Source organism: Harpia harpyja, chromosome 9 (genome assembly GCF_026419915.1).
Source record: "Harpia harpyja isolate bHarHar1 chromosome 9, bHarHar1 primary haplotype, whole genome shotgun sequence".
NCBI lineage: Eukaryota > Metazoa > Chordata > Aves > Accipitriformes > Accipitridae > Harpia > Harpia harpyja.
In genome coordinates, this window is record NC_068948.1 from 2,246,268 (window position 1) to 2,262,098 (window position 15,831).

The window sequence follows — 15,831 nt, forward strand, 5'->3', positions numbered from 1 at the left end:
GCGCTGGGGACGGCGCCGGCCCCTTGGCCAACACTTGGTGGAGGCTCTTCCCCAGAATGGCCTTCCTGCGTTTCACATCCCCGTTGGCGTGACGGAGCTCGCCCTTCTTCTGGTTGTAAGTGTCCAAGACCATCTTCTTCAGCTGGGTGCCCGTTTTGGGCTTGGGTACCAGTTTGTTGCAGTGCGTCTCCCTCCTCCCAGGGGAGAGGGCAGAAGCTTCGGCATTGCTCCAGTCGGCGCGTTTGAGCTCACCTGTGCTCTCGCTCCTCCCCGGGCACGGGGTCCGGGTTTTTTTCTTTTTCCCGTCTCCCTCCATGTTCTCCCGGGAGCCAGAGCTGCTCCGGTGGCTCAAGGACTTGTGCTCTTTCCTCCTCTTGGGGTGAAGCTTGCCGGTGGCTTTGCTCGGCTCCACATGGCCATGTCTCACGGCGTTGCTGGCCGCCTCACCTCGGGGCTGGTGGCCGGTGGATTTGCTTGGGTTGCTGCCTTGGTCTTTGGTGTTAGCGCTACTGTCCTTAGCCTCGGGCACGGCTTTCTCCCTCCCTGAGATGGGTTGCTGACCCTCCTCGGTGCTGCCGCCGGGGCTGTCCACGCTGGGAGCAGCCTCACCGCCGGGCTGGCTACCCGCGGTCTTCTTCTGCGGGACCAAATCTTTGGCAGCTCTGTTCAGCGTGGGCGATGCCGTCTTGTCCTTCAGGGGCAGGGGGTAGTGGGCAGCTTCTGGAGACGTGGCCTGAGATGCACCTTCCCAAGAGGCATCGCTGGCACTGGGGTTGCCCCACCTGTGGCTCTCCTTGGCTGGTGGAGCCTCCGCCTGCGGGGAAGGAAGCTCCGAGACCTTCTTGGCAAGCTGGAGAAATGGGATCCCATCCACAGCGTCAGTGGCTGCACTGGGATTTTCCAGGGCACCCGCTATATATTCATCTTTGTTGCCTACGCTTGTTCTTTTACGGGCATCGGTGTAGCCACGTTTCTCAGTCAGGTGTGGAGGAGAGAGTTTCTGGTCTGTGGCCTGGTTACAAGCCAACCCAGCAAGGTCAATGGCAAACTCGGGCGAGTCCAAGAAAGGAAGTGGTTTCCCATCAAACGCTCCTTTCTCCAGCTCCTCGATTGACAGGGCAGCGATATGGCCAAGCTCCGGGCTGCTCGCCGCAGCCTGCGGCAAAGACGGGGAGAGGCAGGGTGGTGGAGGCAGGGTGTCAAACTGGGATTTCTCCATTTCTGCCAGGAGGTCGGAGAAGTCACCCACCAGGTCTTCTGTCTTCACAGAGGGTTGGGGTGCTCCCGGCTCAGCAGGTGCTGTAGGGAAGGAATCAGTGGGAGCCTGCAGGCTGGGGCTTGCAGCCTCTACCAGCTGAAGGTCACTAGCGTGGTCCAGGTGGACTGGCGAGCTGCGCGGGAGCGAGCTGCCACGGTGAGCAACCTTCCTCTTCTTGCTCGGCGGCATGCCCTCCCGGAGAGAGCCGTCCTCTTTCACCTTCTCCCTGCCCTCCCTGGAGGCAATGCCAGGCCTCATGACCCCTCTGAATTTGAAAGTCTTGTTGCTTCCCGCCAGGTGCTTCTCCATGTGCCGGTCGTATTGCTCTTTCTTGGAGAAGGTGTAGTTGCACATGCTGCAGATGAAGGACTTCTTGATAACGTGCATGACGTCTGCGCAGAGCTCGCAGGCGTACAGGGTGGTGTGCTTGATCTCCTGCTCCTCCACTATGCCGTGCTCCTGGCTGAGGTGGTTTCGAAGCTCTTTGGTCTCCTGGTAGAACATCGGACACTTGTGGCACAGGTAAATCTTCTGTAAACTGTGCACGACTAAGTGCCGCTGGAGCTTGAAGGGTTTGGGAAACTGTTTGCCACAGTGATGACAGTCCCTGGAAGGATCCTTGCAGTCTGGGTGCATGGGGACAGATTTTGGGGTGCCTTCGCTTTTTGCCATGTGCTCTGGAGACGGACTGGCGGATGCTTTAGAGGAGCTGGGAGCAGGTGGCTTCACCTTAACGTTGCTTTCCAAGGGGTCTTTCATCGCCTTGGCCTCCTGCTCGAGGGGCAGCTCCTTGGGGCTCTTGCTCTCTCTGCTAACTGCGTGCTTGCTGCTGGGGTCGGCGTGCCGGGAGGACCTGCTGGGCTTCCGATACATGATGGTGTTGAGGAAGTGGGTGACAGCAGCGTTGTCCTCACCGAAGCAGGCTGGCAGACCCATCACGGTCTTCTGGGCTTGCCCCTTGCGAGCGAACTGGGTGGCGTGCTCCCGGAGATGCTCGTTGTACATCCAGACGTCGGAGATCTCCTTCAGGCACATCCCGCAAGCCCACAGACCGGCTTTGTTTTTGGCATGCTTCTCCTTCAGATGGTCCCTCAGCTGCTCCCGGGAGCTGAATTTGCGCTGGACACACATGTAGCAGGTAGGCGGAGGGGAAGGGTTATGGGAGAGCTTGTGGAAGTCCAGCTCCCCTAACGTCAGGAACCACTGGAAGCAGACTTTGCATTTGTACTGCTTGTCTTTGGTCTTGATGGTTATCTCACTGCGGTTTTTCCCCAGTTTCCCATCTTCTAGCTTACTTCTGTGCTTGCTGTGCTGGCCCAGCTTCGGCTTGAAACTCACAGCGCTGTCCTCCCCGTGGCCAGGAAGATCTTCGCAAGGGCCGAAGAAGCACATGTCTCTCATTTTCAGCTTTGCGTTCAGCATCTCAATGTCGATGGTATGAAATTCGGGAGAGTCTGAATCTTCATTAGCCTTGCCATCGTAGGGCTCCTCTGCCAGGTCGGGGGGCTCAGAGCTTGCTTCTCTGAGCGAGTGCTCATCCTCAAGGTCCATCAGAGGCTCAAACATGTCCTCGGCAGAGAGGCTTTCTCCCTCCTTCTCCAGACTCCCCCAGAGGTTCAAGCTGGGGACGTTGTCCACTTGGCTGTTTTGGCACAAGAAGGTTAGCATGTTGTCTTCCAGGTCAATGTCCTCCTTCCCTTGGTCGGTCTTCTCGCAGTCCAACCTTGGCGCAATGCTTTTAGATCCGCTGGGAGCAGCATCTCCGCTCTTCGCCTTGCCATGACACATGTTTAGCATTAAGGCGTCATCAACAGAGATGGTTTCATATTCGCAAGGGTCCTCCCTGGTGACGCAGAAAGAGCTGGTTTCGCTGAGGTCAGAAGCTAATCGGATTGTGAAGAGGTCGATGGCACCTGCTGGCTGGAGGTTCACCTCAGTGATGGGCTTGGGTTTCTTGCTGCGCTTCCCATACACCCGTGTGCACTTTCTCCGGACAAACTGGTCGTCCCGGGGGAACAGCTGGGAGAATGTGGAGTCATCATCAAACAAGCTCTGGAGGTCCGAGACGGCTGTGCTCTCCACGCAATGCTCTCTGCCCGGTGGCACGTCTGCCTTTGCCCATTGCTTTGGCTCTGCAGGAGGAGGGCTGGTCCCCGGCGGGGTCTGCACGCTGCCTTGCCCGGGAGCCTTTTGGGTGGTTTCCGAATCACACGTCTCCAGCGGCAGACCCCCTTCGGCAGGAGCCGTGGGACCCTGGGGGGCACCACTCTGATTCCCAGTGCCGCTGCCTGCCTCAGGACTGTCTCCTGTCTCAGCATCCATCTCCTCTGCGCCATCAGCACCACGATGCGGCTCTTTGCCTACCTTGCCCAATCCTTTCTCCACTTGCTTCACAAACCCGCTAACCCATTTTTTGCAAGCCTGCGTGTCTTCCACTCCATTTGGATCTTCCGCCTCTCCAGGACAGGCTACTGTGCCCGTTACTGACTCCTCACTGACCATCTCCTTTGAAGACACCATCCTGTCGCCCAGGTCCTCTGCAAGCTCAGCTGCACAAGGGGACTGTTGAGCTTTTTGAGAGTGCTGGGTTGAGTTGGACCTATTTTGCTCCTCTGTGGAGATGCAACCACCCGGCTCATGCAAGCCCTCCATGATCCTCGGCAGACCGGAGCTGAGGACAGCAGGGGGAGAACCTGCATTCTCCAGCTCACATGGACCATTGGGCTCATTTCTGCTGGGAAATACCTTTGCTTTCCTTCGTCTCACTTTCCTGTTTAGCTTCTTTTCAGAACTGCCGTTCACCTCTCCGGGATTTTTGCTTTGGCTCCTTCTGCCCTTTTCTCCCTTCCTGGCTTGCCGTCCCGAGTCCAGCTTCCCAGCGGCCGCCTCGCCTGCTCCCCTCGTCTCTGAGCGCGGTCCCTTTGCCTTCATCTCCCTCTGCAGAACACGTGTGCGGTGCAGCTCCTGGGACATCTCGAAGGAGATCACGCTGAGATCGCTGAGCACTCTGCTGACCACTTCTTGCATCTGCGCGCTGGGCTCTTTCTCCAGGTCTGGGCATATTTTCTTGGGGACGTGGTCAACGTTGGTGGTCGGCATCTGTGAGCTGCAGGTTTTGTCTTTGACCGAAGTTTTCAGGCTCCTCCTGGGCACCTTTTGGGCTGCTTTTGATGTCTTGTCTGCAGGAATCAAAGTGGACCTGGGAGTCTTGCTGGGCTGTGGTACGCCACCGTTTTTCACCTGGTGCTTGACAGCTTTGTGCCTCGTCAGGCCAGGCTTGGACCGGAAAGTGGCTGAACAAATGTCGCAGGTCACCGGGAGCACATTTGGCTTCTTTTCTTTGTGAAGTTCATTTTGGGAAGGGTTTGGAGTACTGTTAGGCGTGTTGCCCTCTCCTTGGCCCATACTGTTTAACACACAACTCCCAGCTTCTCCAGCCCCATGGCTTTTGGATTTCTCCCCTTTTAAGCTCTTTCCTCCACTCTCTGTGGTTTTGGAAAGACCAAGTCTCACCTCTGCTGCCTCTGAAAACTCGTGGCCATTTAATTCGGCAGGACCAAGATCTCCAATCCTTGTAAGACCTCTGCTGACAGCAGCTGGCACCTGCTGAACAGCAAAACCGTTGGACAAAGCCTCTGGTTCACTTTGATGCTTATTTCCATCATCAGAGCAGCTCTCAAGCTTGGTCTCTTGATTCAGGTTTACCTCTCTTTCTCTGATCGGCAGAAGATCCATTGTGGGCTGGGTTGGGTAATCTTGGGTTTCCGGAGGAATGGAGTTAACGACCGTATCTGTGATGGTGCACGCTTGGCTTTCTTTAAAATGGGAACTTGAGAGCACAGCACCGGCACTTTCGGGTACCTCTTTCCCCACACCCTTTTGGTTGAAAGGTGGCGAGCAGGGAAGAGAGCAGTCCTTCCCGTGTGGTTTCTGGGGACCATCCACCTCCACGGCAGAGCCCACCAGACCATCAGTGTGCAGCAGAGCGCAGGGTATCGCCGTCCCTTCTCTTTCAGGCGGTCCGTAGTTACCCAAAATGCCATCGGGGAGGTGACGGTGACTGTCCTCGACCGCTTCCATTGGCACGGCCCCGCAGTGATGCAGCGAGAGGGGAAAGGTGGGTGCCCTTTTCCACGTCCCTTGCTCTACCGGGCTGACGGTGGCGTGATGGATGCGATGGCTGTTGGCCTCGGGAGGACACCTCTTCATGACGAATGAACTTGATGTGTTAAGCGGGGATGCGCTGTATTTCTTCTCATCCGAGAGCTGAGTACCGAACCCGGGGACCTCTCCTCCCTCAGCCCCACCGCTTTGCAAGCATCTGGGGGGAGAAAAATTGGTCGGCAGGGGCAGGCTGGCCGGAGATTCGCCCGTGTAATGACAGCCATTGAGGGACTTCTTCTTGCCATTTCCTTCTCTGGGAACCTTTGCACTGATTGCGCCGGCTTTTGTCTCTGGCGCCAAGCGTTGATCCTGGTGGAGATCCTCCTCGGAGGGAGTGGGGGGGCTGGTGGGACTTGTGGAAGCACTGTGCGGGGGCTGTGCCCCCTGCCCCGCCTGATTCTTTTCCAGCCTCTCTGCTACTGCACTGCCCAGCGTTTCTTTGTTGAGCGAACTATGGCTTAAATGGGATTGCTCATGTTTTTTAAATGCCAAGGTCGCTTTGTTTTTACCTTGCTCCTGCTCCTCCATGAGCTGATCAGCTTTCTTTCCTTGCCCTGGCAGTGGGGTCACCGCTGTGTTTTTGAGTGGCGAGAGGTCATTACGCTCTTGGGAAACACCATCTGCACGGATATTAATGTCATTTGGCTCCGCATGTTCATTTGCTAAGTGCTGCAGCTCCGTTACATTATTTTGCAGCTCTGGCTTCACAAATGTGGATTGTTTTGCACGGTAAGAGCCCATTGCGCCAAATGACTCCAGCTGCTCGCATCCACCGGAGAAAAGCACAGTCTCTTTCGCTGGGGCAGCAAGACTTTCCGTGTTGCCTCCGATGGGGACGTTCCCCTCCCCTTGGGCAGGGCAGTATGTCCGATTTTCCCCTTCCAAGGCACTGCCGCTCTCCTCTTTCTGCTCCAGCTGGATGCGGGTGGTGGCAGAGGGGTGACTGGGAGCAAGCAGCATGGGGAAGCACGGCATCAACAGCTCCTCCTCATTGCTCTTCACTGTTCGGGCAACGAAGAGCTGTAGCTGCTGCAGAGGGTTAGCAGCCGTCTCCTGGGAAGCCAGCGTCTGTCGGGAGCCGCAGTCGCTCTCCTTGGGCAGACTCAGCATATCAAACAGCAGCACTTTTTGCTTGCTGGCTTTGTCGCCGGGTCCAGGGGCTGGATAGGTGGTGGGATTCTTCCTCTCCTCCGTTTCTTCCATCAATGCAGACCCACCACCATCCCCTTTGAAGTCCATGGCGCTTTTCGCCATTTTGGGTGACTCGGGCTTTCTTAAGGGTCTTTCTTCTGTATCTGGGACCTCTTTGATGTGAGGCGAAAAGGTGAGATCCAAGGCTGGGGTGGGACCTTGCTGAAAGCCAAATTCAGGTTTACAGTTTGGAAGATGTGCATCAAACTTCTCCAGCTCTGCAGCATCAGCGAGGCTTTCATCTGCTTTCCCGGGAACAGGGAAGCTCTTGGCACCACGCTGGGATGGCAGGGGATCTTTGGTCGCTTCAGCTGCCTCCAGGCTCTTGGCCGACATGGAGTCGGTGACAACAGGAGGGCTTTTTGTCACGGGGTCTGGGTAGACAGGAGCCTCTGTTTGGTCTGGCACGCGTAAGCCAGGTAGACTTTTGGAGGAAGACCCATCTTCCATCTTTCCAGGGTCTCTTTCCTTGGCAGTCGCAGCTTCCTGGAGCTGCTCGCCACTGTCTTTGGAGCAGAAAGGGTCCACGGCGAGGGGGGCTGGTGTGCACATCCCTGTGTCTAGCGAGCCCAGCTCCACCGGGCAGGGCCAGGGCTCCCTGGGTCTCTCGTAATCCCCACGGGCGCTCGTGACGGCCGGCTTCTCGCCTCCCAGCCTCTCCCCGACGCAGAGGCTTGAACTGCCCAGCTCGTCTGTCAAAAACAGTCCTTTCTCATGGCCCGTCTCTTGCTCGACCGGCAGCGGTGGGAACTGCTCGGCCGCCTGTCCTCGCAGATGGGCAGCAACGTGTTGCTGGGGTTTCTGAAGGGCGACAGATGCCTCGTTACCCAGTTTGCTGGTTTGCAGTTGACTTTCCAGCTCTGTGACTAATCGCTTGATCTCCAGCTCATCGTCTGATATGTTGTTCATAAAAGTCACGTTATAATCCGTTATCCTGTCCGACAGTGGCAGGGAGAGTTGGCTGGTGGGGACGGGTCCTTCCTCGGGGAATTTCTTGGCTAGTGGCTTCTCCACTGAAAGACTGTGGAACTCAGTCATGTCTTCTGGCAGCATCGGAGCTACCTCCTCCATGAGGGACCAGTCTTTCTCTGGCATGAATGGTGGGTACGGTTGCTCGAACTGCAGCGGCTTGCTGGGGGGATTGCTGGGACAGGTGAACGTTGTCACATAACCATCCTTGCTCGCAGAAACGCTGTCATACAGTGGTGGATCAAACTCGGTGACAGGAAGCTCTCCAAATATTGAAGAGGAATCAAAGCCGAGAGGGGAGGAGACCTTGCCCTGTGGCGTTTCTGTGGCATAAGGGGAGATGCTGGCGTGCTTCTGCTCAAAGGACCTGGCATTGATGTCATCCCGGCATAAGTACATGTCATTCATGTGCGAGGAGCCCAAGGCTGGGGGCTTTGAGAAGAGGTTCTCATCGTAGTGACTGGGAAGGCCTTTGGGATCGAAAAACGTGTTGTCGCTGCTGACGTATGGATCGGGCGCCTTGGCAGCGAGCATCATCCCCACTGCATCCCCCCCGTACGGGGCAACCGGCGCGGGATAGTCCTTCTGACCGTCACAGAGCCCGTGTGCCTTCAAATATTTGATGCCCGCTTCTGAGTAGGCAGCACTCACATTGCCAGGACCAGCTTTGTTACCGCCATGGGATGGAGCAACTAACTCTTCTGCGCGGTACTTCAGCCCGTCACTCGTGAAAGGGGCAAACTGATGCCTCTGGTTGACCATGGCCAGTTCAGGTGAGTCCTGAGCCTCCAGGGTGGGTTCTCCTGCCTCACCTCTGTGCTTTGCTGCTCCTTTGGGCTCTTCTGCACCCTCCTTACGGGAGACCCCGACGGGGCTCCTGCCCGAGGCGGCCGTGCTGGGGAGCTGCCTTTCCTGGGGCTGCGCTAACAGCTCCTCCTTTGCACAGTCCGTCGCAGCAACATCTGGTTCCGTACTCGGACGTGTCCTGGAGCCTGCTAGCAAAGGTTTGGCTGAGCCAAACTGCCTGCTCCCCCTGGGAAAGTTCTCTTTGCTCTTCTGGCTCTTCTTTGGGCTCCTGTCCTCAGGAAGGCTGAGCAGAGTCCTTGGCGTACGTGCCGGGCTGCCCGACCGCCTCCTCCTCCGCGTGCTTCCCTTCTCCCTGCCCGAGCCAGCCCCATCAGCGTGGGGTGGGCTGGTGCCCATCTCGCTGGGCACGCTGCCGCTGTGGTTGCTGCTGGTAGACGACTGGCTGCTCCGTCTTCGGACTCTGGCGGCACAATCCTCTTTCTCGGCATCCTTCTGGCTCGGGACCCCTCCGTGCTCCTGTGCCTCCCTTTTCCGACCATCCCTTTTCCGCCTGTAGCTCCAGGCTGGGTCTTTCTCTTTGACTGCCTCACTTCTTCCCGGGCGTTTCTTGCTAAAGCTGTATTTGGTCCTCCCAATGAATCCCGTGCCACGCTTCTTTCTTCCCCGGACCTTGCTGCACTCCGCCCCATCATCATCCGAATCGGAGACGTAGTCGTACTCCCGAAACCTGCCCTCCTTGGCGGCTGGCATCAGCCTCTCGGTGACCTGGGGGAACTGCGCCTGCTTGCTGCTCTTCACCTGCAGTTTGTGGAGCTTGTTCTTCTGCTGCACGATCTTGTGAATGAGCTCCTTGCTCCACGTCCCGCTTCGGGGCTTCCGCTTCTTCATCTCCTTCATGGAGAATCGGGGTGGCTTGGAGCTCTTGGTGGCAATGCCCAGCCCCACCTCACTCTTCGTTGGAGGCTCCTGGCTGAGCTTCCTGGGATGCTTTTGGCTGGAGGTGGACTTGGAGGAGGTGTTGGCCAGTGGGACGCTGTTCTTCCTGCCCGCCCGCAGCCTCGCCGTCCTCTGCGCTCCCGCTGCCCCGGGATCCGGCTCCTGCGCTGCCAACCTCCGCGCCGCCCTCCCCTTGTGAAGGTGCTGCTTTCCTGCTCCTCTCTTCGCCTGCTCCCCACCCGGGTGGCTATCTTCATAAAAATAGCCAGCCTTGGGCTGGCCCGCTGCCTTCTCCTCCGCTGCTGCCTGCTTTGATTTGCTTTCCGACGCCAGGGCTTCCTTTGCCTTGTGGGACATCCCACCACCGGCCGCCTTCATGCCCGTCAGCTCCTCGTCGGCAAACACGTCTATGAAGCTGCTGTCGATCTCTGGGTTATCTGACTGGTACCCCAGGCCGTTGAGGGCTTCGGTGATCAGGCTGTCCAGCTTGGCGTCGTCGATGTCCAGGTCCGAGGCGGTGAGCGGCAGGGAGCCGGCGGCGAGGCCGTTGAAGAGGCCGCCCTTCAGAGCATCTTCCTTGCCCTCGCTTTTGCTTTCCCCATCCAGCAAGAAGTCATCGCTCTTGTTTAACGCCAACAAATGCGCCTGGGGGTCCGGAGAGAGCCCCAGGCTGGGGGGCTTGGGTAGCTCCGGGGGGAGCGCTTTCCGCCCCTCGGCTGCCCGGGGAGCATCCTTGCCCTCTCCCTGGGGAGCGGGATGGGAGGCACAGAACTGGCGGTGCTGCAGGAAGGAGGAGAGGTTGCTGTAGTTCTGGTCGCACTGCTTGCAGGTCAGGAGCACGTCCAGCTGGTCCAGGCTGGCACTGCTGAGCGAACTGGCCAGCAAGTGATGGGAAGAGTACGGCGGCGGAGGCTGCTCCCCATCCAGCCCATCTGAACATCCTTTGGCCACCTCCACGCCGGGTTTGTGGAACGGGCTCGCCGGGGCACATTTCAGGAGGCTGTCGTCTTTCAGGGCATCAGGAGGGAAGTGGAAGGTCTTGACGGAGTCCGGGGGGTGGTAATGAAGCGAGCTGGAGCTCAGGACATCGGAGGGGTGGAAGGTTTTGTTGCCGTCCTTGGGATGGCAGGGGTGCTGGAAGAAGGGAGAGGGGGTCAGTGCTCCGGACATCTGGCTGTCTTCGAAGCCGGGGTTGAGGGGGCTGCTGGACATGGGGGGAGAGCGATGAGCAGGTGCTGCCGCAGGTGGGGTTGGGGACAGGGGACGGCAGCGGGGACTCGCAAGGGGAGGCAGCCACCAAGGCTGACGGCGGCAGGACCAGCGCTGAGCCCGACGAGCTCCTTGAGGGAGGAGGAGGAGGAGGAAGAGGACCTGCTTGACCCATGCTGTAGAAGAGGGCTTTGCTTCTTGAGTCACAGGCAGGAGACCCCGGCTCCTTCCCACTTTCGAAAGAGAAAGCGCCCGTTGAGTTGGGGTCTCCCCTCTGGACCCCGAGGCTCTCTCCCGACAAGAGCTTTTTGCCATGATACCCCGGAGAGTTACTTACGGGGGGCCCTTTCTGGGCTTTCCCGCTCCCCTGCCACTCCGACGTGCCCAGGGGGAAGGGGAGCTTCTGGCTGGTGATCTGTCTCGACAGCTCTAGCCTGTTTTGACCGGGCATTGCAGAAGTGAGGTGTATTTGCTGCCAAGGCATCCTGGCATTTTTCTGCCTGTGCTGCCTCTGCTCGGGGCCAGATTGGCACTCGAATGAGAACTGGTTTCCAACAGGGTTTGAATAAGGTGCTGAATTCTGGTCCATGGGAGAAAACGCCTTAGTGGCACCTTCCCAAGCTTGCACAAGCCTGGGGTGGGTGGGTGCCGTAGTGGGAATGCTTGTCTCGAAAGGCACGGATCCTGCGCTGGCGCTGCCCGCGGGGGAACTGCAATAGGCTTTGCTCTGAAAGTGCACTTGGGAGAGAGAGTTTGGTGGCATGTTCCTTCTCAGAGGGCTGCTCTGGACCAGCAGCCGCGGGCTGGGGGCACTGTCTTTCGCTGAGGCTTGCCTCTTACCGACTGGCTTTGGCATACTAGGCGAGTGTAAACTAGACGGAAAAACAGCTTGGTTTTCTTGGAAAGTGCTTGGGTTTTGGTCGATAGCACCAGACGACGAGAGAGCACCATTGGGGTCGGCGGGATGCTCGCTCCTGCCCTTGCAGCACGGCAGCGGGCCGTGGTGCGGGGCCGGCGGCGGCGGCGGGTGCAGGAACGGCGGCGGCGGCGGCGCGGGCAAGCCGTACAGCCTTCCCTCGGGGGACACGGTCTCGTAGGAGCCGCCGCTCAGCGTGTCCTCTTGCCACTCTCTGGAGGACGAGTGGAAGGCGAAGGTGCCGTGAGCCAGCTGGCTGGTGGCGATCCCCATGTCCAGGTACTCCTGGCTCCCCGCGTCGCTGCGGTACGGCTCCTTCCCCGTGTCGTGCAGCAGCTGGAAGGGGTACTGGCACGGCAAAGCCCCCAGACCGTGGGTGCTGGCTTTGCCGCCCTCGGGGAAAGAGCTGGGCTTCTGCACCGAGATCCCATAGCTAGCGCCGGCAAAGCTCTTTTCCGCAGAGGGCCAGGAGTCGGCCCTGTTCGCCTGAAACTCTAAATAATGTAGCTGCCCATTGGTGCCGGAGCTCTTGAGGGGGATGCCGGCGGCGGGGGGCTGCCCTTTGGGGCCGTGGGGGGGAGCGGGCTGTGAGGTATAGTTGGCGGAGGTACGGCCAGCGGCGGCATCGGGGAAGCAGCGGCCGAAGCCGAGGTCTTCTTGCCGGAGCTCGGCCTCACGCTGGGGGATGCTGGGCACGTGGAAGCGGTAGCTGCCGGCCACGGGGCCGCGATTCGCCTCCGGCTTCTTCGGGGGGGTAACCTTCTGTTGGGGATAGGCGATGCCGATGGTGGGGTTCGGCCGGGCGCCGGCGATGCTGAGCCGGTAGAGCTGATGGTGGCCCCGCTCGCCCTTCCCTGAGCGCCGGCTACGCTCGCGGGCTCGACCCTTCCCCGGGGGGGACTGGGGGCCGCCCTTGACCTCTCCCCAGGCGCCGTCGTTGCCGAACTTGGGTTTGCGGTGGAGGGATTTGAAGTCGATCTTCCCCGCTTGCTGTGGCCGGATCACGGCTTCCCGCTGGCTGTGGGGCTCCTTGTCCTTGGGGCCGGGGAAGGGGGACGTGCCCTCCCCGCCGAGCACCTTCCCATCCTTCTCCCCGCAGCCTTCAAAGCCAAACTCCTTGTCGGGGTCTTTGGGGCCGGCCTCAGTATCGCCGATGGTGTAAACATGCTGGGTCTCTCCAGTCATGATACCGAGGAGGGGGGAAAGGCTAGAAAGCCCCGTTTTCCCGTCCCGCTGCGAGCTGCCGTCCCTCCGTCACGGGCATGGTCCTCCGCTGATGGGCACCGGGGCGGTGAGAGGGGCAGCGGCTCCCCGGGGCCGGGGCAGCGCGGGGTCCCGAGCGCCGGCGGGGCTCTGCTGCATCGTTTCAGACCTGAAAAAGAGGAGAAAAGGGAGAAAAGGCGGCTGTCAGCCGGGGAGGAGAGATATTTTGGCCCCTTTTCTTGGCGCTGCGGTGGGGAGGGAGATGGAGGAAGGGGCAGTGCAACCCCCCCCACACCCCGAGCAGCCCCGGGGTGAAGCCCTCCAGCTTTTGGCTCTTCAAAGGATGCTCGGAGCATTTCACCTTTGGCAAAAGCTGCTGAGGGAGGCACTTTTTTCCTCCCAGGGAAGCTATTTCTGGGTTACTTCTTAGCAACATAAGCAGAAAAAGATGACAGAAGAGCTCCACCTACGGATTAGCGGGAAGGGCTGTCGGACCAGGCTGGGAGAGGCGTCCTGGGAAGGGCTTTCTGTCCCCATGTCCCCATGTCCCCGTGTCCTGGCTCCCATGGCCGGAGGGACGATGAGGTTGGGGTGTGCGGCAAAAGGCTTTTGCTTCACCTTGATTCCCCCGCCTCCGGTGCATCCCTCCGACCTCGCTGCCCCTCCACCAAACCATTGCTCTGAAACCACTGGAGAAAGGATTTGAGCTTCTGCTGCCTCTGCCTTAACTTTAACACCACCCGCAAACTGCCCTCGCAATTTTAGTCACTGTTAAGTAGGTGAAAGCGTAAAAGCTAAGCCCTGAATTTACCAGCTGATTTTACAATACAGGACCTCAGGGCATTAGACATGAAGCACAAGTCAAGCGCAGCCTTTTAAAAGGTACCACCAGGATTTTAGCCCTAGACACAGGTTACATTAAAAAGAAGAGTAAATCCCTGTTTTAGAGAGTGTCTTTTTAAAAGTCTACTGGAAACAGAAAGGGTTTCTCTCTCCTCCCTCACTAGGGAGGCTCTTTACTGTCTGCTGCAGGGGGCAAAGGCATGATACTGCTGGGAGCTGGGGAGGGGGCGACCTGGCTGCAAAGCAGTATGAAATTCAGCTTATTAGTCTTCTCCTGGGTGTAATTCTTGCAGCTCCCCAGCCCCATCCGGGGTCCACCCCATGCTGCACAGCCTCACCATCCCAGCCCAACAGCGATCTGAGCAGAAAATGAGAATTTCTGCAAGAAAAGGGGAGCGACCTGCATCTATTCGGGGTCTCTGGAGCGTGCACGGGTCATCTCTCAGTTCACATTTGACGCTTTGCATACGCGCAGCAGCCAGGGTGAGCACCCAGCGCTCCGCGATGCTGCTACGGCACATATGCATTAATAGTATTATCGTGTATATATAGAGATAGCAGAGGCACGGCTGCATCCCCGCCGCTCCTTCTGCAAAGAGGAAGGCAATGCAGCGGGGAGAGTCTGGGGGGGCTCCCCGGGGTCCCCTCTCTGATTCGAGCTGCTGGGCTCAAATTCCTCCACAATTTCACACCCCGCTAAGTGAAATGAATGCCGGGCTGATACGGCCGGACCCTATCGTGCTTGCTCCCCACGCGCTGGCCAAAGCTCACACGCGGCCCTTTGGCACGCAAGGGTTTTGCTTGCAAAACAATGCGCCACTTATGCCGCTTCCAGCCACAACTGTGAAGCCTGTTTGCTGCTGTTTAAATTTGCAAAGGCTCCTTGCCAAGATAAAATACCCAAGGCCAGCACTCGCTACATTATCACAGTCGTGCTCTTTCAGCCACATAAAGGAGCCCTTTTTTTTTTTTTTTTTTTTTTTTGAAGGAAAGGCTCGTTTGCGTATCCGTAAAGCTGCAGGATTTGCATGGCAAGGTCTGGGGTTTGCTGGTGCATTAGTGCTGAGCGCCAGGAGAAACAAACACCGCGCTCCCTGTGCTGGCAAGTGATGGAGATGGGGGAAGCAGAGCCGGTGGCACACAGGACTGTCCCGCTGATGAAGGGGATCCGTGTGCCGTGACGGGATGCCCGGCGATGGTGGCAGAGCCTGGGCAGGAGATGGGCACAAATTTATCCCATGCAAATGATAGATAGCACATGGGGATAAGGGCAAGGTGTAAATTAGGGCTTCGTTCCCCCAAACCGGCTTCATTCCCCAAAACCCTGATGCTTGTCCCTGCGCCGGGGTTTGGGGGTCCCGCATCCCTGCGTGGGGGTCCCTCCCGCTGGCTGCAGCCACCGTCTGCAAACCCAGCGGTGGGGCTCGATGGCATGGCAGCCTTGGGAGCAGCACGGCGCAGAAATCTGGGGCCTCTCGGTGAGGCTCAGCCAGTGCTGCTCCCGATGGGGCGTTCGATAAGGAGGGCTGGGCGTGTTGATTTAAAGCAATATTCCCCCGGCAGCTGCCTGCATCCATCCCCGTAGGGTTTACGGATCCAGCCCAAACATAGTTCACCCCTTGTGGGACGGGAAACCCAGAATAAAATGAAAATAGGGACCATTTCATCTTTTTTTTTTTTTTTTGACAGGCTCTCAGCCCACTCGGCCTGCCCCCAGAACCAGGCTCCTCTTTGGATTACCACTAGCATCGCTTCTTGTGTTTTTACATTTCAGCTCCTGGAAAAGGAGGTGGAAAGGGATGGGACAGGGGCAAAGGAAGCTTATGCTTTAAAAAAAGCATGTGACATTTATTACCAGGCTGCTTGGCTGCAGGGAGAGTGATCCCCACCTGCAATTGCGTGCCCTGCCGGGTGCTCAGCTCTTTCGCCCATCCCTGGAGCATCCTCCCACGCTGGGGCCGACGTGGGGCCACCCACAGCCTCCTGCAGCCCCGGTGCGGTTTGGGGACACAGGGACGAGCCGAGCAGCGATGGCAGGAGCCTGGCTGGCAAGGCAGAGCCCAGCTTGCCGCTCCGTGGGGCAGGTCCCATCCTGCCAGGAGCCCCGACACGCCAGACAGGTTGTGATTCACCGCCCCGGCTCTCCGGCACCCGGAGCCAAGGGGCTCGACTCTTCACACCCCGAGAGCCAGCTATGCTCGAGGGGCAGAGCCGAGGGTCCCCTTGGGCTGCCCGTGCTCCCTGAGCCCCTTAGCGCTTCCCAATCCCTTTAGCACTTATTCCTTCAGGGCTGGCCCGGCACGCACGTCCCGGGGAACCGTGTGACCCCCAGCCC

The 15,831-nt window shown here is 58.7% G+C and overlaps 1 protein-coding gene across 1 annotated transcript in view; it reads right to left on the minus strand.

Moving 5' to 3' along the window:
* Positions 1-15,831, minus strand: part of ZNF469 (zinc finger protein 469) — a 52,036-nt gene that overhangs the window by 1,763 nt on the left and 34,442 nt on the right. The window contains 2 exon segments of the mRNA XM_052795255.1: positions 2-10,540; positions 10,542-12,822. Coding sequence (XP_052651215.1) covers positions 2-10,540; positions 10,542-12,635 — 12,633 coding nt within the window. The 5' untranslated portion in view covers positions 12,636-12,822.